Here is a 22,799-nt window from a genome sequence, read left to right as displayed (position 1 = left end):
AATTCATGATAAATTTCTAGAACCATAAAGCAAGAGAAAAAGAGGAAGAAAAATAAAACACACTGAAGAAAATTCTCTTCTTTGTAGGTTAGAATCAGCATTACCTGGAACCTGCTCATGCATCTTATGTTTCTCTTATTTGACTTTTCATTGCTAAGGTGAGAGGACCTTTAAGTGCCATCATTGTGATGCCACCTTTAAGCGGAAGGACACCTTGAATGTCCACGTCCAAGTGGTCCATGAAAGACACAAGAAATACAGGTGTGAGCTCTGCAATAAGGCCTTTGTAACACCTTCTGTTCTCAGAAGTCATAAGAAGGTGAGTAGCGGATGTCTGGTTAGGCTTAGTTTATTTAAACTTGAAGTCATGAGTCTCATTCTTATGTGATGGTTTTGAAATCACTTACCGTGTTTTCTCATAATGATAAGGAATGCCTGATGTATAGAAGCCCTTCAGAAAATGTCCACTGTCTTAATTTTTTGAGAAAAGACATTATTTTCCCTCGAAAGAGCCTCGAGTTGCATCTGAGTTCCCTGTAGCTAATCCTACCTAAGTTTGACTCATGGGTGGATCAGAAAAAAAGTATTCAGCCAGTGGGATCTTACCAGGTTTTATGTATTTTAATATTAACATAATTTTAAAAATAAGCTTGACTGATGGATGGATCAGAAAAAAAAATGTTTTCAGTGAGAGCTTATCAGGTTTTATATATTTCAGTAAACATGATTTTTTTAAGGAAAATGAATAGAGAATTTTATTTATTTTATTTTATTTTTGATAATCGGATATTTTAAATAATACTTTTATTTTAAAGCACAGGTCTAGATTCAGACACACACAACTAACAATACAAAGTACAAAGACTTTCTCTATAGTGCTGTCCACTCTCCCTTCCCCCATTTCCTAAGGTTATAGTATTGCTTATTGGCTAACCCCATGTTGCTGCACAGCACTAAGAGAAATCCTGATGGGTTTTGCTTAATGATGTTCCTTCCAAAATAATAATTTCCAAAGCTTCTTCATGTGCTCATGACTGGTGTGTGGAGCAAGCTCTGTCGGCTTGCCAGGACCCCTCATGTCTTGCATCTCTGGGACGCCAGGAGGCTTTGGGGACAGGGACGGAGGTTGGCAAGCATTTGCTCAGCTCAGATCAAACAGTGTTTGGACTTCCTGGGGATTAGAGGTGGTTGTTGTGGCTAAATCACAAGTAGATTAGAAGTTTTCTATTTGTTGAATAAGTACATTTTAAATGCATTTTTAAAACAGCAAAAATCCTGGTAATACATAGAAGCAACCCTTTTTTTTTTCTTTTTGGGTCACACCTGGCGATGCACAGGGGTTACTCCTGGCTCTGCACTCAGGAATCAGCTGCGTGCAAGGCAAATGCCCTCCCCGCTGTGCTATCGCTCCAGCCCCAAAGCAATGCTTTTTATGTTATTTGGAAATAACTGTGAAGAATGATAGATTTTAGACCTCTTCATGTCTCAAAATGATGTAGAAAAGTGATTCACACTCTCCCTGGTCTTTATTATTTTTTTTCAGGGTGTCCAAAATTTTTTTTTGGTCACACCCAGCGATGGATGCTCAGGGGTTACTCCTGGCTTTGCACTCAGGAATTGCTCCTGGCAGTGCTTGGGGGACCATATGGGATGCCGGGGATCGAACCCGGGTCGGCCGAGTGCAAGGCAAACGCCCTACCCGCTGTGCTATCGCTCCGGCCCCAGGTGTCCAAAATTTTTAATGGGATGATGCAACTTCTGGCAGAAATTCCTCTGGACTTAGTTACTGAAATACTAAAATACAGAAATCCAAAATCTCATGGCCGCTATTGTGGCCACATGACCTCATATCATATCTCTGGTCTTTATTATTTTGGAAGGGTGTGTGGGGGGAGCCACACTCAGCAGTGCTCAGGGCTAACTCCTGGCTTTGTGCTCTGGGATCACTCCTGGCTGTGCTCAAGGGAGCATGTGGGATGCTGGGGATCAAACTAGAGTCTGCTACATGCAGGCCACCCCCTGGTCTTTATTTTGATGTGAATCTTTAATGTAAATGTTTCCAAAGGAGGGAATAGAGTCATTTCTTGATCAACAAATGCTCAGTGTCTTAAATAACAGGTCATTGCAGAATATACTTGGTAATGCTTTGGCTACTTCCTTCTCTTACCTGTTATTCTTATAGCATCCTGTTTCCATGCTTTCTTATCCAAGTTTATGCTTCTCTTTTAGCATTATCTCCAGTATCTTTGAAAGCTCGCAAAACACAAAGCCAAAGGAATATTTTCATTCTTTTCATGACTAGACATTTTTGTTTGAAACTTCTACCACCCAAGAAACTTAGATCGTATGTGTGAGCAGTGAAATATTTATGTAGCAGCAGCAGAAGTCCTGTGGATTTTATAAAGCTATTGCCAGTCAATTGGCAGTCACCTGCTTGGAACGATCTCGGGGTGTAACAGTAGATGTATACCGTTTCGAAACACCCTTGCACGCATCGAGAAAGCACTGCCGTATTTTGTCCCTTCTGTCAGCAGCAAGAGGACGATAGGTCTGGTGTATGTTAAAATGTTAGACCATTTACTTTAAATTGAACCATAATGTGAACCAGGGGAGTGCAGCTCTTACTGAGGTGTGAAGAATGTATAACTGTTTTGTATAAGAACTCCTAGTGAAAATGGAAAGTTAAGTGCCTGCCAAGTGCAGGCTCAAGGAGATGTCTGTTGTAGGGTGTCACTGGCCAGCACGGCAGTTGATTAGACTATATGTCTCAAGCTTGAATTTAATATCAATCCCCACCCCCATTTTTTTTTTTACTTCGATGCTAAAGTTTATATGTGCACTTGCAGTAGACTGGTCCCAGGCCCTCTCTGTGTCCAGGCCTCTTCTTTTCCCCGTGTTTGTGCATCTTGTCTAGTTCCTTGATGCCTGGTCCAGAGTACAACGTCCCTGGCTTACCCATCACTGACCGCCCACCTCCAGTGTATGGCGGCCAAGACTTGTCCCAATTCATCAATATGCTGTTCACTTTCCCAGTCTGAAGTCTGCGGCTGGAGCCCTGTCACCTGTGTTCCCTTGCTACTTTTAAAAAAATTATTTCGTTCTATTTTTCATTTTTATTGAGTCACCATGAGATACAGTTACAAAGCCGTTCATGATCGGGTTTCAGTCACAATGATCCAACACCCATCCTTCTACCACTGTCCGTTCCAACCACCAATGACCCCAGTTGCTCTCCTGTCACCCCCTGCTTCATGGCAGGCCATCCCTCCCACCCTCTCTGTCTCTCTCACACACACTCTTCTCATGTGCTCTCTCTTTCAGTCTCTTTCTCTGTCTCTGTCTCTGTATCTCTCTCTGTCTCTCTCACATACACTCTTTCGTATGCTCTCTCTTTCACTCTCTCTGTCTTTCTATCTGTCTCTGTATCTCTCTCTGTCTCTCACACACACACTCTTTTGTGTGTCCACTCTCTCTCCTCTCTGTCTCTCTCTCTTTCTCTCTCTCTCTCTTGCTCTTGCTACTTTCCCCCTTGCTACTTTGTAACTTGTCACCAGGCCACTGTAGGTCTGTACCCAGTGGCTCCCTGTCCCCTCAGTGTCCTGTTGCCGCCTGCTATGGCTGTGTGCTCTAGTGAGATCCCCACCGTGCTTTGGCTCCTCTGGACACAGGCGAGAGCCATTCCTGTGGCAGGGGTGTGTGCGCATTCAGTCGTGGCACTTCTGGAGGTTGTAGCCCAGTCCTGCTGCTCACCGGCCTCCTTGAGCTGGTGCAGTGCCCACCCAGGAGACCACTGCAGTGCCCGCAGATCCACACATGCTTGGGGTGAGGGGGCTCATGCCTGACCTTCCTGGTGGCACAGCTGTTTAGTTGTGGTGCTTTCCTGGGGTGCCACCTTGGGTTGCTGAGCTTACTTAGGCCCGGGGTGCCCAGAAATTCGCTCCTGGCGCCTGATGTTTGCGAACAGAGTTGCCAGGATTGTGCACAGCCCCTGCTGAGGACACCAGGGGTCCAACTCATGGCCTTCTGCTCGCAAAGCAGGCAGGCACTCGAACTGCGTCTGAGCGGTCTCCTGGCTTCATAGACTTTATTTCAGATCAGCTGTTTCTGTTTTCATAGTCAATATCAATTTGAGTAATAATACTTGCAGGGCCAGGAAGGTAGCTCAGTGGTCAAGCACCTGCCTTGCATGTATGACGCCCTGGGTTCGATGCCTCAGAACTGGGGGTGGGAGGGAAGTGCATGATACCTGCCAGTCACTTGCACCAGCAGAGACCCAGGCCCCGAGGGTTCTGTTTGGTGAAGTGTTGGTGACACATTCCGTGTTTCCATGTTTTTATTAACTTTTGGGTTACCAGTGACCCAGTCCTGCTGCTCACCGGCCTTATTAATTTTAAGGTTATCAGTGAAATAAAAAGAAATATTTCTTGGGACAGAGTGATAGTAAAGTATGTAGGGTGTTTGCCTTGCACTCGGCCAACCCAGGTTCAATCCCCGGCATCCCATTTGGTCCCCCGAGCACGGCCAGGAGTAATTCCTGAGTTCAGAGCCAAGAGTAACCCCTGAGCATTGCTGGGTGTGGCCCAGAAAGAAAAAAATATCTTTAACCCTTGTCATAAAGAGCATGCAGGTATCTAAAGACATTTGCTTTCCTTGCCCTTCTTTTCCTTGTCCTGGTTGAGAAACTGCATTTGAGAGTAGTGTTGACTCTCCTTTATGGGACCAGCAGGACAGGGGACGGTAGTGGTTGAAGTTGGATGTTGGTGGAATCACTGTTCTCCCGTGACGAGATTGTGAAATGAAAAAACTTGAAAATGTCCCAGCTGCTTTGTCTAGTGGGGGTAGGGGGTCATACTTATTCCCTTATTCCTTTGAACTCTTAACCTTTTATCAAAACCCACTTTCGATGCTACTCATTCGTCTTTGCTTGTGAGGTAGTCTTCTGCCCAGATTAAAAGTCTGCTGAGGACAGGAAGGTTCTTTCCAGCTGACCGCTCCATTAACCCTTGTTGATGTAAAGGTCAAAGACAGATTTATATTCCCTTTCTGCCTTTAAGTTAAATCGGCCCAGTCAGACAAGCGTAGTGCAGGTAACGGATCACTTTATTGAGATTAATTCTGTCCTCGAGAGCTAAATACACACAAAGAATGTGAAAAATGCTTCTAAGGAAGTGTTTCTTGGCGGCAGCCCCAGGCAGCTGTGCTTCTCTCCTGATTCCACGTGTTTGCGAGCATGAACCGGCTTTGTGTAAGTGAGTCGTTTTTTAGATGGGGGCTCCATAAAGGCTTAAAAGTAAACTGCGGAATTATTTTCGAATTAGCACTAATGCACGATTCCAACGTTGTTGTTTTTCTTTTTCGTCAAAGACCCATGGGGATACCCATGATAAATTGTTGAAAATCTCATCATGATAGTAAATCATTTTAATGAAACCTAATCCTTGGCAAAAATGGATTTACCATTGTCAGAAGCACTTCATCATTTCTTTACCCCATTCTTTATGTTTGTCCTCAAGCCTTCTTATTCCTTTCTACTTAGACACATACAGGAGAAAAGGAGAAAATCTGCCCCTATTGTGGCCAGAAATTTGCCAGCAGCGGGACCCTGAGAGTTCACATCCGCAGCCACACAGGTATGTGAACAGCGAACCGGGGTACCATTTCGAGACAGCAGATTTCCCCATGAACAGGCCTGGTGTCATGTTAACAGAATACCTCCCAGCGTAAGAAGCAATCTTGACCCCTTTCCTTTCCCTGAACGTATTATAAAACCCAGTTCCTTGCTTGAGAAAATTTGGGAGTGTTTTTTTTTTCCCAAGAGATATTAAGTATCTGAACTGGATGTGATTTGACTGGTGGTGACACAGCTGTGACTTTCTGATGGTGAAAGGAGTAGTTGTTTATGGAAGGGCAAGTGCACTTCTTCAAAAGCCCCCTGTAACTCACATCATTGGGACCTCTCAAGTTTATAAGCCCTTTGAACGTTGCTTAAAAGCAATAGAATTTCTCTGGGAACACAGGTGAGGTCTGTAGTTTACTATAAGTTTACTGGAGTTTTACTGGAGACTTCCTTCATTTCTCACAACCTCCTGCACATTTTATTCCATGAAACTGACTGTCCTAGTAAAGGATGAATGAACAGATGAGTGGTCTTGAAAGAATCTCCTAAGAATTTTATCTTTCGAATAGAGATATGCTTGAAAAGATTGAGATAAATCCTCATAGAAGCTCTTACCAGAGTGGGGAGCTTGGCTTTTCTGATGGGTGTTTTTCCAGCGCCTAGCACAGAGCCTGAGACGGTGCCTTTTTGGTGAATAATGACATGTTCAAATAGGCTGAGAATCACCCGGGGATTATTAATCACGGGAGCAGAAAAGCGCAGCAGTGGAGTGTAAGTTGGGAATATTCCTGGCTAAAATGAAAAAATGAGACCTGCTAGTAATTACTATCTTCAAATCGCTTTGATGCTTTGATATAAAACATATTAGCAAGAACAGCTGAAGCGCTTTAGATAACAGCTGAGATAATAATGGGTGCCCTAAAGAAGGAAAAGAAGGGGATGTTTGCTAAGGCATAGCGGCAGACAGGGAAGCCGTCAAGACTGAGGCCAGCCTGCTCACAGAAGCATAAGGCAGCAGAAAGAAGAAGCCAAAGGCGAAGAGAAGCCCTGGGCCGGTCACACCATGGATTCCCTGGACAGCAACTCTGTGGACACCGGGTGCTGGTTAGGAGAGTTGTAGAGATGGGCCCTGCAATTGGCATGGAGCCTGGGGTGGCACCAGGACCCCCTTCTGAGAGTGTGGACAGTGGCACAGTCTGAGGGCAAACGTGAAGGCTGCCATGCTCTATTCTGCACTGTCTTTCTAGGAGGAGGTCTTCAATCTCCTGAAAGTAGAACTGGAGAGTCTGCTCCTCTGATTTCCCGAGCTGTCTGTGCGTGCTAATATGTCGAGTCCACAGATAGAAGGAGAGTGGGGAGAATTGGGCAAAGCATATTTCAGCAGCCTATCAGGATAAAATGCATACACTGCCCTAAAACTATATGATGTCATTGAATTTGTGACGTTTGGTGTGGTGTGTTTTACAAAGCAGGGGTCACGTGCCTTTATTTTACAGGTAGAAAGATTGGGTATGAGAAAGAGTAATTTACTTGAACTAGTGCCTCCCCCCACCCAATTTTAATAGCAAATCGAATATTAAATATTATTTTCATCTCTCTGCAAAGGGATGAAAACAATATTTTTAGCTTCAAGAATTTTAGCTCCAAGAGATGTGAAGTGGAGCAAGGAAAGCCTCTTTAACAAATGGTGCTGGCACAACTGGACAACCACATGCAAAAAAATGGGTTTAGACCTTGACCTGACACCATGCACAAAAGTCAGGTCAAAATGGATTAAAGACCTCAACATTAGACCACAAACCATAAGGTACATTGAAGACAAGGTCGGCAAAACCCTCCACGATATTGAAGATAAAGGTATCTTCAAACGTGACACGGAACTAAGCAATCTAGTAAAAACAGAGATCAACAAATGGGACTACATTAAACTAAAAAGCTTCTGCACCGCAAGAGATACAGTGACCAGAATACAAAGACTATCCACAGAATGGGAAAGGATATTTACACAATACCCATCAGATAAGGGGTTGATATCAATGGTATATAAGGCACTGGTTGAACTCTACAAGAAGAAAACATCCAACCCCATCAAAAAATGGGGCGAAGAAATGAACAGAAACTTTACCAAGGAAGAAATACGAATGGCCAAAAGGCACATGAAAAAGTGCTCTGCATCACTAATCATCAGAGAGATGCAGATCAAAACAACCATGAGATACCACCTCACACCACAGAGATTAGCACACATCCAAAAGAACAAAAGCAACCGCTGTTGGAGAGGATGTGGGGAGAAAGGGACCCTTCCTCACTGCTGGTGGGAATGCCGACTGGTTCAGCCCTTCTGGAAAACAATTTGGACGATTCTCAAAAAATTAGATATTGAATTCCCATTTGACCCAGCAATACCACTGCTGGGAATATATCCCAGAGAGGCAAAAAAGTACAATCGAAACAACATCTGCACATGTATGTTCATCGCAGCACTGTTTACAATAGCCAGAATCTGGAAAAAACCCGAATGCCCCAAAACGGATGACTGGTTGAGGAAACTTTGGTACATCTATACAATGGAATACTATGCAGCTGTTAGAAAAAAGGAAGTCAAGAATTTTGTACTTAAGTGGATGGGTATGAAAAGTTTCATGCTGAGTGAAATGAGTCAGAAAGAGAGAGACAGACATAGAAAGACTGCACTCATCTATGGTATATAGAATATCAGAGTGGGAGACTAATACCCAAGAACTGTAGAAATAAGTACCAGGAGGTTGACCCCATGGCTTCGAGGCTGGCCTCACGTTCCGGGGAAAGGGCAACTCAGAGAAGCGATCACCAACTACATTGTAGTCGAAGGCCATGTGGGGGAAGGGAGTTGCGGGCTGAATGAGGGCTAGAGACTGAGCACAGTGGCCACTCAACACCTTTATTGCAAACCACAACAGTTAATTAGAGAGAGAGAACAGAAGGGAATGCCCTGCCACAGTGGCAGGGTGGGGTGGGGGGGAGATGGGATTGGGGAGGGTGGGAGGGACGCTGGGTTTACGGGTGGTGGAGAATGGGCACTGGTGAAGGGATGGGTTCCCGAACTTTGTATGAGGGAAGTATAAGCACAAAAGTGTATAAATCTGTAACTGTACCCTCACGGTGATTCTCTAATTAAAAATAAATAAATTATAAAAAAAATAAAAAAAAGAATTTTAGCTCCAAGAATTTTCTCTAAAATATTAAATATATGCAGGGTTTCTTCTTGTTTTCTATAGTAGAATTATATATCAAATCAAATTTGTTCTAAAGACTAGTCTGAAACCCCCCAAATTTTATGCACGGATTCCTTATTTTTGTCTGCATGAATCTGTGTCAGATGTCAGGCCGATTCTGACCTCCTGAGTATGTGATTACTCGGCCCAAGAACTGACTGGTCAAATGTAGACAAGAGTGCCAAAGTGAACATTGGCATTTAGATGAATAAATCAAACTACAGGTGACACATCTTTGTTCATGCAGATAGAGAATTGCTTAGCTGTTTTCCTATAACAACTTTTCTTTGTTTAAAATCAGACTCATTTAATTTTCTCCTTTGCAGGGTGGCTATACCCCGCTGTGCCCAGGGCTTACCCCGGTTCTGTGCTCACTCCTGGCGGGGCTTGGGGAGGGGACCATATGGAATGCCAGGGATTGAACCTGGGTCATCCACATTCAAGGCAAATGCCCTACTTGCTGTAGTATCTCTCTGACCCCAAGACTCATTTAATTTTCACGGACTATAGCATCTGGGTAATTTTGATGCCATACCTACACCTTTAGTGGCTAGGTTCAGTAGCCCTGGTGGCCTTATGCCAGGCTGCCTGCTGGCATCTGGGCATCCACAGTTGATCCTGCATGGCCAGTAGATGCGAGGCTTCTCTGCTCGCTCTCTATCTTCTTCCCCAGCCAGTTCCATGCCTGATTGTCCCGAGCTGGACCCCAGCCTGGTGATCACGTGGGCTTGTGTGGCGAGCTATGAGTGTAAAACTCTAGACGTTTGTTTGTCTCTTACTAATTTGTCAGAGAAGTTAACAGTAACTCGTGAAGTCACACGGTTTCATGGAACTTTCCTTAGGGAAGCATGGCAGGACAAGGGGCCATAGATTGTGCAGGTATATTAGGTATGTACTGGTAGGCCCTGAGTAAAGATGGGGTGAGGATGGTAACACACACCAGTGGTCCAGTGCTGAGATGGCCCCTCTGGATCACTGGGCTCGTAACTGACCCCAGCCCCTTTCAAGTCACTTTTAATAGTTGTGGATGGCGGGGGGGGGGGCTGCTTATTGGGCTTTATCTGTAGCTATTTACGAATATCAGAAATTAACAACAGAATATTTCAGAAATTAAAAGCTGAGAATATTTATTAATTTGTTAATAATAAGCACATCCTGTGATAACAACAACCTATCTTTTTTCACAGCCGATAATTACATTTTTCCTAATCAGAAATACAATTAGGGAGAAGAGGAAGACATTGTTTCACATTTCCTACACTCTCTCTCATGACCTGTTCAAGAGGAAAGAAGGATTTTCACTTCTGCTTCTTCATTTTCTGCTTTATGTTCTTTTGGTGCAGAATCTGCAGAAAATGTGATCTCAGTCTGATATGTTTTTAGAAGGGGGAGTTTAAAAAAATCCATTAAAAATAATTCTTAATATGTTATTTCACTACAAACTCGTTTTGAAGGTTGATAGTTATGAAGAACCAAAATCATCGCAGTCAACGTTTGCTGTGTTGTTACCCTAAAATCCACTGGTGTCTCTTGCACTTCTACCCACTTACCGCTCTGGGTTTCTGTAACATGCACACAAATAGCTGGCGAGATGCTGGTCCACTGGGTTCTGAACTCTCCCACATGTATTGATGTCATCACTGATCTCCCTGGGGAAAATCATTTGGAAGCTTTGGCATGTGGAAGCAGATGAAAGTTTCCTCAAATCCAAATTATTTTTGACTGCTCTAATTCTTGCACTTGTAAGAAATACTATTTTATTAGCCATGCTTGCTGTTTGAAAATGACAGTCGTTTCATTTTAAAAAAGAACAACCAAATGTTCGCCATATACTCAAGATCAATAGCCATGGTGTTATCAGTCATTTCGTTTCAAGTAAAAAAATGGGTATTCCATTGACAATAAGAATGCCAACTCAGTTTGGCTCAAATTTCAAATTGAGATAACTTTCATATGTCAGAATGTATGATTTATCCTCCTTTTTTTGCTTTTATTGCAAAAAATGTTTTAAAATACTTGTACTCAAGAGGGCTTTACAAAGCGACTTTTACTTTATTTTCCTTGAGGGCAAATTAAGAGATTCCATTGGTTTCCACTGAGAGTGTGTGGCCACTGAGATTAGAGTATTATCAATTGTTTCACTGTTTCTTTGGTTTTTTTGTTTTGTGGGGTGTCAGCTGTTCAGACAAGTTAACTTTTTCCTCTTAAGAAAAGATGAACTCATTGAAAGTTGGAGTTTTCAACAGGGTGGATACAGAATTGAATCCAGCAAAATGAGATATTTTTGGACTCTGCAGTCTTTGTTTGCCATTGTGTTGAAAAAGTTGATTTCACTTTGTTTTATAGTATTCCAGCAATTTAGACATTCAGGATATCTTTTTGATACATTTAAACAAAACTACTTCATGAAAAGGAACCAGGACTTGAGTTTCTTCCTTCCAGTTTGCCTGTTGGAATCTTCCGTGTCACTTTCTTGGTCACTTTCCTTCTGTATAGTGACAGTTTTAGTGCAGGTTGCATTAAAGGCAATCTTATCATGTAGGTTTATTAGAACAGTGTTCTCATTGTCTAGGACTAATGGTCATTCTATGGGATGGAATGACTTAGCTGTTCGATTATTCCCTGCCAGTTCTTAGAAGAACCTTAATATTTGTGTCTGCCTTATTTTTTATTTTTGTTAATTAAAAATATCTCATTCTTTCATGTTTTGATGATTTTATTCTTAAATAAATATTTTGTTGTAGCTTTGCTTCATCTTCTTTGTCTGTTCCTCTTCCCTGCTCTGTTCCTCTTATTCCCATTTTGTACTACAAGGTTGAAGTCTCACAAAAAAGGTGGGTTTTTCATAAATTTTGAAAAAAAGTATCAACCGTGTACTCACTTGATGAAGCACACTCTTCATAAAGTAGATGATTGGAACAAGAGCCTGGTGGCAAGTGTGCACAGGACATCTGCTTCCCTATATGATTTTATTTTTAGAGTAAAAAGAATTTTTAGAGTGGCTGGAGAGATACCACAGTGGGTAGGGTCTTGCCTTGCATGTGACCAACCCAGGTTTGATCCTAGTCCCAGAACTTGCCAGGAACAGCTTCTGAGAACAGTATTTTTTTAAAAAAAGAAGAAGAAACTTTTAAAAATGAAAATCCTTTAGCCAAACAAATTATCAGCAAAAACACAATAGTTTCCTGAAGTTGCATGACTTCTGAGTACACCTACAACTAAACTAGCACTTAGACCTTTCATAGTATTTCACTTGACTGTTCTTTTTATTGCTTATTCTTTTTTTATTTTTATTTTTGGGTCACACCCAGCAATACACAGGGGTTACTCCTGGCTTTGCACTCAGGAATCACTCCTGGTGGTGCTCAGGCGACCATATGGGATACTGAGAATCAAACCTGGGTTTGCCGCGTGCAAGGCACATGCCCTACCTGCTGTACTATCGTACTATCGCTCCAGCCCCTATTGCTTATTCTTTAGCCCACCACTTAACTCTTCCTCTTACTTACCTTCGAATGACCACATTCCTTCCCTAAGGTCTGATAATATGATCTTGTTGGTATATGAACCACTTGAGGATAGTCATCGCCATCACCCAGAGGCTTGTAGGCCTGTGGTTTGTTATCTTTGGTCAGATTGAGCTGGAGCAGCATTCCCACCAACAATTCTCCCGAACACCTATTTGTTGCAGACCCGGTGTATATCCAGGGTATGGATCCCAGACTCAGATTACGGTGTTCAAACTCTACTTTCTCTATTTCCTCCTCGCCTGCAAAGCAATAAGCTGCCTAATCTCTTAGAAGCTGAGTTTCCTCACCCAACAAAAGCTCATTGTCCCCCCCTAGACTGGTGTGCATGGAGGGGACCCAGGCACTGAGCACTGTGGGCCTCGTCCACTGCAGTGCTCTGGCCGCCCGTGTGTTTCTGGTCCTACCTGGTTTTCCTGCCCTTCTTTCATGGCTGGGATTCCTCTTCCCTCAGAGAGTATCCCTTTCTTCCCAGGGTCTGTATGCAGTGCCTTTATAGAAGCCTGGAGATTATCTCCAGGACCTAGAAAAGAGTGGGCCATCCTGGAAGCTGTGAGCCCAAGAGGGTGTGCTTTCAGAAGAGTGAGCTGTTGAGGAGGGCGCGCCCTTCAGGGGCTGTGCCATCCAGGAGGGTGTGTCTTTCCAGGGGGATGTGCCTTTCCAGAAGACTGTGCCACCAGAAGGCTGTGCTTTCAGGAGGGTGTGCCGTAGGAGAATAGAAGGTGTGCTGTCACACGGGCCATGGGTGCGTGCCCAGTGCGGCACAGCCACCGTTGGTGGTGTTGGGGATGGGTCTGGACTGGGCTGGCAGCTCAGTAATTCATCATCGGGCTTAGGGCAGGAGTGGCAGATGGCACTCCGCGGGTCAGCTGGCAGCGGAAAGCACATTCTCCTGTCAGTTTATAGCTGCTCAGGGTCAGCGAGAGCGGGGTTAATTCTGCCAGGGGATCCATGGCTGGTGACATAAATTCCATCAGTTGTTCATAAATTATGAAAGAAATTCTAGGAACTGCTTTTGGGGTTTTTAAAGCTGTGGGCCAGAAGGTTAATTACTTGCCTACAGTTTCAACCAACTTTCTGTGTTAATAGATACCGGCTGTGTTGGCCCCTTCTGGCCCGGCTTGCATGCTCACCGTGATTTGAATGTAGTAATAAATCACTGTCTTAGAAATACTTAATTTTTCTGGTAAATGCGTGTGATCAGCTTAGCAATAAAGTGTTATATAATTAGTTATATATGAACTTTCACCACAGATTTTCTTTCTGATGCTCTTACTATGGGATTTGTTCATTATTTATAGAATATTTTTGGGAGTCATGGAAACAGTGGCTATAATTATAGTCAACAATAGGACAGTAACTTGTGACAAAAATAGATGCTTAAAGTAATTGTAAGCAAATGAAAATCTAAAACATTTAAAGACTTTTTTAAACAAGAATTAGGCCTAAAATTTAGGTTCATTGCTAAAATAGGCCCAAATCAAGTGTTCTTTCACCTGCAGACCTTAGTGTTAATAGAAAAGCCAAACATACAGATACAGAGAATTTATTTCTTCAGTTTTAAAAATCAGGTCTAGAAAAACTCTAGCTCACTTCAAGAGCTTCAGGTTTTTCCTAGATTGAACTTGGACTCCAGGACTTCTGTCTCCTCGGTCTTGTTTTCCCAAGCCAGGCTGTTTCTGATCTCTGTCCACACTAGTGGAACATGCACGTTGCTCCCTTCCCTCTGGAAATCTGCTTCCCCGCTCGGGATTTCGGGTTATTAGCCTGCATAGATAACTCCTAACAAAAGACGCGATCATTTTGATCTCACTGCCAGTATAATTATCTTTTTTCCTTTTCCAAAAATATCAAAGGCCCTCGTTTTTCTGTGCAAGCAATTATAGTGCTTATGTCAGGGTATGGAATATTGTAGGCTGGGCTCAGAAGCCCAGAAGAGAGTCGGGGAGCTTGTGCTGGAATATAGTGTTACCGTCACCAAGTGAAATGATAATGCGACCCGACCCGCTACATCATGTTGTGTGTGGAGCTCTCCTTATCATTTCTTCTGCCTCTTTCCCCCTTCCTCTCTGCCCTTACTTTCCCCCTCTCCCTCCTCTCCTCTGTCTCTCTGGATAGATGAGTCAACCTACGAGTGACCTTGGCAACAGTTGTACCCCGCCCACCAGCTTTAATCTACTGGGTGACTTTCGGAGAGGACTATTTTTTTAAATTTTTTTTATTAGAGAATCACTGTGATGGACAGTTACAAGCTTATGAACTGTTGTGTTTGCATTTCACTCATACAGTGATCGTTTACCCATCCCTCCATCAGTGCCCATAAACTTCCACCAGTGATCCCAGTATCCTTCTTACCACCCCCACCCCATCCCCCACCACCTCACCCTGCCTTTTCGGCAGGGCATTCCGTTTTGTTCTCTCTCCCTTTGGGTGTTGTAGTTTGCAGTAGAGGTATTGAGTGGCCTTCATGTTCGGTCTATAGTCTACTTTCAGTTCACATCTTCCATCCTGAATGGGTCCTCCCAACATCCTCTACTTGGTGTTCCCTACTCTATCTAAGCTGCCTTTTCCCCTAGCATGTAAAGCTAGTTTCCAAGAGAGGAATATTAATCAGTACCTTTATTAAAAGTCGAACCCAGGTCGGCCGAGTGCAAGGCAAACGCCCTTTGGACTGGACTGGAGAAATAGCACAGTGGGTAAGATGTTTGCCTTGCACACAGACGACTGGGTTCGATTCCTCTGTCCTCCTCAGAGAGCCTGACAATCTACCGAGAGTATCCCGCCGTCACAGCAGAGCCTGGCAAGCTCCCCGTGGCATATTCTATATGCCAAAAACAGTAACAAGTCTCACAATGGAAATGTTACTGGTGCCCGCTCGAGTAAAAACAACGGGAAGGTAGTGCAACCTCTTTTTTTTTAATATTATTAAATCACCGTGAGATAGTTACAAGTTTTCATGTTCGGGTTACAATCACACAATGATCAAACACCCATCCCTCCACCAATGCACATTCCCCACCACCGATATCCCTGGTATATCCCCCTTTTCTGACCTTTATTAAACTGGAAGCCCCAAAGATTCTAGCATTCTCCCTTAGGCTTGGACTGCAAAAGGAGATGTTGACCCCCTAGGCCTTGATCGCTTCCACCCTTGCTTCCACTTTCCCACTAAGAACAACTTCTCCCTCTGTCCTTACACTCCTTAAATTGCACTTTTCGACTGTGCAAGAATCTGCAGCATCTCTAAAGAATAGATCCTGGATTTCTTGCTGCTAATGTTTGAACACAGAGACTCTGTGTTCACAGGAAAGCTCATCACGGAAGTCCCACGAGGGCTAAGGGCTGGGTCCCTCCCTAGCTCCACTGCTGGGCTAGTAATAAAACCACCGACAGGAATGACACACACCAGAACACTGCAGGGTGAATGGTCTCCTTACTCCAGTCTGAGACCCTCACAGCAAACCCCAATCAATAATGGCTGTACTTTATTTATTGCCTTTGCTTTCCAGTTTCTTGAAAGTTGAAAGTTATCATATGGTGCTTGATATTAGAACCTCCATGATGTAGCCATTACCTGGCTGGACTGAGGCATGTCAGAGCCTTGGCTGCCATCAGCGCTCTTATCTGGGACATAGGACACAGGCTGGGCATTATTCCTGCTCCTGGTGGACTGAGCCAGAGTGCTAGAGGAGGGAGCAGGTCATCTTCCTCTCTCAGATGATTCTATTTTGTTGCTGTTCCTGTATTCTGGTCCCTTTGATTCTGTATTTTCTGCCTTTTTCATGCATCATGAAAGCAGATTTGTATCATCCTTAACCCTTAAATTAGAGTCAGTGGGACTGGTGAGTTTATTTTATAATAAGCCTCTAACACCCTGGAACTCATCTCCTTTCTTTGACTTGGCATCTCTTCACAAGTGAGGTCGGGATTGAAATGGGGGCGACCACAAGTTGGTTCTTCCGGAAAAGAATTTCTTTTGAACTTGTTTGTAGTGCAACTGAAACTTGCATTTGAAAGGCGAATCCATTTTGATTCAGAGGGCAAAGGAAGTTTGAGAATAAAATATCACTTCCATGGATAATATTTGTTTTCCACTGTACTGCCTTCTTACAGGATAGTAATCCCCCCCCAACACACACACACACACACACACACACACACACACACACACACACACACACACTTTTTTTCCACACACCCCAGCCCTTTAAACTTTGAGGAGTGTCCTCTAAGTACCTAGTGTCCAAGAAGTAAATGTTGGTGTTACCTTTTTCATGGTCATCCTTGCAAAGAACATATCCTCTGCCTTAGCACCTCCAGATCAAGTGAGGTCAGACAAATGGGAGTATTCCAAGAGAGCCACTGTGGGGCTCAGGGAGGTCCAGGGGGCTTCTTGGCTCTTTTTGCTATGGAAGAAAAAAAAGTATTAGGATTCATAGAAAAGTGCCAAGAATGAACTTGAACTCCCCACATTTGTCAGTGTAGCATTTCACTTCTCTCTGTGGTGTATGCTGGATTTATTAGACCTCTGTCAGTGGCAAGCACTGGAATGGTTAGCCTGGAAACTAAGTAAGGCTGGTTCCTGCACAGTTCTGATTTAGGGTTTCTTTTTTCATTTAGAATGTGTCACTTTGATTCTTTGTAACAATTTCTTAATCCTCAGAAGCAAAATAAAAATAAAATAGAAAGCCAGTCCCAGGATATTTGTAACATTTTTAAAAGAATTCTGTGTATAAAACTTAACCATGCGAATCATCTTAGAGTAGTTTTCATGAAACATATGCTTTTGAGGCTTAAAAGTTAACGTCTCCAGCACTGAATTTTTATAGAAAATTCCCAGTAAAATTCAAAACTATGGCTCAAAAATTCATTAAACATTACTTAAACATCACTTAATTTGGATTTATTGAAAATGATTGGATCTCATCTGAAATTACATTCATGTGTATTTATATGTCATAACTTTAATATGAACGTTCTTTCAAATGTTTTTAAAATGTACTGATTAAATATAAGATTAAATTATGAAAATTCCTTCAAAAACTTATTGTCAAGATCTCCTAAATGTATATTGTAAACTAAGCTTTTCCACTTCCTTAAAATTGTTTCAAAGCATAAACTATGCATTTTAATAATAATGGGAAAATATGCATAACAAAATATGCCAGTGTAATTGTTTTGCACACATTTTAATTCTCAGTGTTGGGTGTAGTCATTATTACAGAATTGTTACATTCAGTGCATTTTATTTTATTGTGTGAACCAACAAAGAGAATTATTCACGACTTCTACTTGGATTTCTTTGATAGCCATGTCCACCTGCCCACATACCAAATTCTGCAGGATGGATATGTCATTCCCAACGCTCTCCTTTCCAAAATCTGACATACCATGCTAACACAAAAGTTCATAAGTTTGTAACTGTACATCACAGTGATTCCCTAATAAAAATTTTTAAAAAATTTTAAAAATAGAAGAAAAAAATAACTGTCATCAAAAAAAAAAAAAGAAAAAAGATGCTTACAGCATTCCATCCAGACAAGGTCTGTCCTGAACACCTGAAGAATCTACCACCAGTACTCATCAATACACTGGCTTGGCTCTTCATACGCTACCTGTCTAAATGCAAGGTTCCATCCCGATGGAAAACCAGCAGGAACATTCTGTTGTACAAGAAGGGAGACATACACAACATCGGCAACTATTGCCCAATCTGCCTATCATCCATCGTCTACAAGTGGTTCACTCGAGTCATCCTGAATAGAATAGGCAGAACACTAGACGAAGGATAACCATGCCAGCAAGCCAGGTTCCGAAAAGGATTCAGCACTATCGACCATATGCACATGGTGACCAAGCTCATTGAAGTTTCAAGAGAGTTCAAGATACCACTCTGTCTAACGTTCATCGATTTAAAGAAGGCCTTCGATTCTGTTGAGACTGAAGCAGTCATCAAAGCCCTCCCAAATAGGGTGTTAAAACTCATTACATCAGGATCCTCTGCGAGCTGTATTACGGATTCACCACCAGGATCTCAACATACTACAAGGAAGTGATCGTCAACATAAGGAAAGGGGTTCAGCAGGGCAATATCATTTCACTGAAACTCTTCAGCACCACCCTAGAGAATGAGGAATGGGAAGGAATGGGAAGGAATGGGAGTGAAGATAGATGGTTGGCAACTACACCACCTCCACTTTGCTGATGACATCATTCTAATAATACCAAACATTAGCCAACTGGCACAAATGCTGGCCGACTTCGATCGTAAGTGTGGAAAGGTCGGACTGTAGCTGAATCTCACCAAGACAATGTTCATGAAAAATGAACAGTCCCTGACATCCCATTTTCTCTCAATGGAACGAACACATCCGAATGAGGCAGCTATGTGTAGGGTCAAGAACTCAACATGAGGAATGACTTGGCACCAGAACTGCACAGGAGGAAGAGAGCAGCGTGAACACCTCCAAGAGCAAGAAGTAGTTAAGAGAACGAAGAACCTCCGGCTCTGAGCACATCTTTTCGACTTCATCATTCTTCCTACACTAACATACGCCTCAGAAACCTGGCCCTATGAAAACAGGATGAGCATGCTGTTCGGCTATCCCAAAGAGGAATTGAAAGAGCTATGCCGTGAATATCACATTTCACTCAAGTGAGAGAAAGAATCCAGAGTTCCGACCTCTGTTGATGATCAAGAATCAGGGATGCTGTCTCGTTTGCCATGCCATGGAAAATCAGATGGGCCGGACACATAATGTGATTTAGAGATGACTGCTGGACTTGAGCTGTTACCTACTGGATTCCACGGGACATCAAAAGACTGTGTGGCCGCCCAACTACAAGATGGTCAGACTTCTTCGTCAAAACCCCAAAGGAACAGTTTGAGGCTCTTTGTGTTCCTGGAGTGAGCAGATACCATTGAGCTACACTAGCACAAGACAGGGACGAATGGAGACGTTACTGGCACCCACTCGAGCAAATTGAAGATCAATGGGATCACAAGTGAACCAAACTTTTATCTCTGAGCTCTTTGATAAAGCAGTCAACTTTATTTCCTAAAACCATGATCTAGTACTAAAATAGATAGTTTAGAAAGACCACCACTTACAAGATTTTTTTTTATTAATTTCAGGTTTCATAATCATAGGGCTGTATTTTTCCTTAAGAATTTTTTTGTCATGATACTGCACTTTGACGTGATTTGACCCATAACTATAGATAGATGTTCCGTGATGAATTATTGATTTAGGATCACTTTAGGATCATAAAGATTCAGGAGAACCTGAACTCTTAAGTATCTTCATCCTTTTCCGAGGCCTACAGTGCTCCTGATGTTCCTTTCCTTCAACTGCGTTTTGTGTATCTTTCTATCTTTTATATATCCTCCTCCCTCTTTCCATTCTTTCCTTCTTGTATTGAGTTCAAGAATATATTTTCATTTTGCTATCATTGTTCCCTTGTTTTTCCTCTCTGAATCCCACCTGTGAGAGATATTCTCCAGTATTTGATTTTCTCTTTCTGTGATATTTTACTTATCCCCACTAGTTTTATCTCTGGAGTCAGATGGAAGGATTTCTTCTTTTCTTTTCTTTTCTTTTTTTTTGCCTTTTGGGTCACACCCAGCGATGCTCAGGGGTTACTCCTGGTTCTGCACTCAGGAATTACTCCTGGCAGTGCTTGGGGGACCATATGGGATGCCGGGGATCGAACCCGGGTCGGCCGCGTGCAAGGCAAACGCCCTACCCACTGTGCTATCGCTCCGGCCCCATGATTTCTTCTTTTGTTATAGCTGTCCAGTATTCCATTGCGTCCAGTATTCCATTCCTTCATTTGTTAGGCCCGTGGGTTCAAAATGATCTTGCATTTTTAAAGTGTATAAATGCCATCACTAATGATCCTAAAAGCATAGATTATTTGCTTAGCATAGACAAGGCTAAACTCTAGAAGATAGTTTGTGTATGATCCAGATGTCCCCTTTCATTGTTTCTAGCTGCTGTTGGAAGAAGGGCCATTACCACCTTTATTTAGCCCTTTTCTAAAATGCTCACGCTGTCTTACATCCATATCAGATATGTGAGTGGTGAGGATCCCATCACTCACTCACTTGAAATCCAATAGGTGAAAAGATTTCTAATTAAAGATAAAGAATTCACCCAAAGGTGTGCTTGCAGTGTTAAACTGGCATTCAGGAATTACATTCTGTTAATTATTTTGCCTTTCTTAGTGTCCTTAGCTGAGTTCTTCTTTCTACTCACACAGATGTATTTAAACAAAAAAAAATTATTATGAGAGAATGAAATAATAAACTCAGATTCAACATTAGTAATTAAAAATTTAAAATCTAACATGAATACATTCCTTTTAGAAATGTTTAAACCATTTATAGTAATGAGAGTGTTAGAAGATTTTGTTCTTCTAGATCTTAGAAATGATGCAGTTATATAAAAGTACTCTTATTACAGGAATCTGTCTTTTAAAATGTATTTTATTCATAGAATTTATTATATAAAATCCTACTTAAGATTGTTTTTCTTTTTTTGCTCATGCTAGTAAAATTATATAGACAGTAATTTTATGAATCTGTTCATAACTGCATTCCAAAGACCAGACATTAATTAGACAGCTGCTGAATGGACGGATGTGTTGGTTTCTTGGAATATCCAGTCTATGAATGTGCAAAAATAATGTGAAATTTTTTTAAACAGTCATCACCATGTTCATTTGTTCCTTGATGTTTTTCTAGGAAAAAAATGAGTGGAGTGTAATGGTCATTCAGAACTTAATCTGAAAAAGTCAATACAAAGAAGTCATCTATTTTCCTTTCCCAAGTGAACAGTATTTTTCTATTTTGTACACTTGAATATTATTCCTGTTGTTTTGCTCATTCAAAGTGTGGATAGGAAAACTCATGGTTGTAAGATGGGGTACTTTCCAACACTGTATTTCCCTCCTGAAGGTTGAAAGTGGTTACTTTTACGTGATTCTCAAGGCACAGTTTAGTTCTGTCAGTGATTGTGTTCATGTGAGATTTTCTTTGAGTCAGAGCACACTTTCTTCACCTATCCCCTACTTTTTTCTGATAGGCTAAAGTATCTCAAAGAATGTCTGAATCTACCAGTCAGAAAGATCTGGTTAATGTCTACTCTCGTAGCAAGAAGCAGATTTTGTCAATATGTTTAGAAAGTCTAACCTAATTTACACAGAGTAGTAGCCATATTATTAATTTATGTGACAGCAGGAGAGTTAAAAGGGTAAAGGATTTCTGGACTATGTGATGGCATGAACTTAGTTAAAAGGGTTAAGGATTTCTTGTCCCATCACTTAATAGGTATATCATCTTGAGGAGAGTACCCTTCCTATGTCCTGCTTTCCTCAGTTGTAAACTAGAGCTACAAATAATCTAGGTGATGGTGTAATTGCAAGAATTAAAACTGTTAATATACCTAAGCATGATCAGTTTCAGTTTTCTTAGTATTTCTCTATAGGTTGGCTTTAAAAAAAATTTAACTGTAAATCAAAATTTAAACATTGGTACTACTTTTACCAAAATAAAAGAAGAATCTGAATCAACCAGAAATATTCCAAATAGTTCTCTAAATTTGCAGCACACTAGATGTTAAACCTGGAGGCTGGAGAGTTAGTCCGGGGGGCTGGGGTGGGGTAAGGCAGTTATCCTGCATGTGGTCAACCCAGGGTTGATCCCTGACACCATATATGGTTTCCAGAACACTGCCAGGAGTAAGCACTGAACACAACTGAGGTGTCCCCAAAACACAAAACAAAACTAAAAAATGTATGTGGAGTGTGTGTGTGTATACATATATACAGGTGCTTATTCTGGCTATGCTATAAAAGAACGATCTATGAATAAACAGATAAACTAGTCTTGAATTGCTTGTCCTTTCTTTGTTCGGCGTCTGATGACAGGGCAGCTTCAGAGCCTCCTTGGGATTCCAGCCATCACTCTTTGAGTGGTCCCAGAGAACCCCTCAGCATGCTGCGTGTCAGGCCTGGTCCTTAGCTGCCGAGTTCCAAAAACAAACTTATTTCTCTTTACATAGAATCTCAAGTCATCCAAACGTCGCATCTCTGAGGTTGACTGTCATCACATTCTTGTCACTTCAGTTTCAGTGATGTATCTGCCCCTGCTTGCTCTGTCACGTGGGTTGCCTGTGCTCTAGATAAGAGACAGTTCTATCAAAAAAGCAGAGGCCGCCTGCTTCTTGGTTTAATGAGCAGTAGTTTTGTGGGACACATCCCAATTTTATGCCATTCTTTTGAAACGCATTACCCCGAGAGAGAACAGTTTGTTGAGACACCGTGTCGGCGAACCTGTTAAAATTCAGACCCTCAGATGGAAACGCCACCTGACAGAATGCCTCAGTGCATACAGAGGAC

The 22,799-nt window shown here is 42.2% G+C and overlaps 1 protein-coding gene across 1 annotated transcript in view; it reads left to right on the top strand.

Annotated features, from left to right (window-relative positions):
* PRDM5 (PR/SET domain 5) overlaps positions 1 to 22,799 on the top strand; it is a 173,195-nt gene that overhangs the window by 107,274 nt on the left and 43,122 nt on the right. Inside the window, exons 12-13 of the mRNA XM_055142408.1 lie at positions 159 to 319; positions 5,537 to 5,630. Of these exons, the coding sequence (XP_054998383.1) occupies positions 159 to 319; positions 5,537 to 5,630 (255 nt within the window). The remainder of the gene's footprint in view (positions 1 to 158; positions 320 to 5,536; positions 5,631 to 22,799) is intronic.

This window comes from Sorex araneus, chromosome 6 (genome assembly GCF_027595985.1).
Source record: "Sorex araneus isolate mSorAra2 chromosome 6, mSorAra2.pri, whole genome shotgun sequence".
NCBI lineage: Eukaryota > Metazoa > Chordata > Mammalia > Eulipotyphla > Soricidae > Sorex > Sorex araneus.
This window is presented reverse-complemented; position numbering and strand designations above follow the sequence as displayed.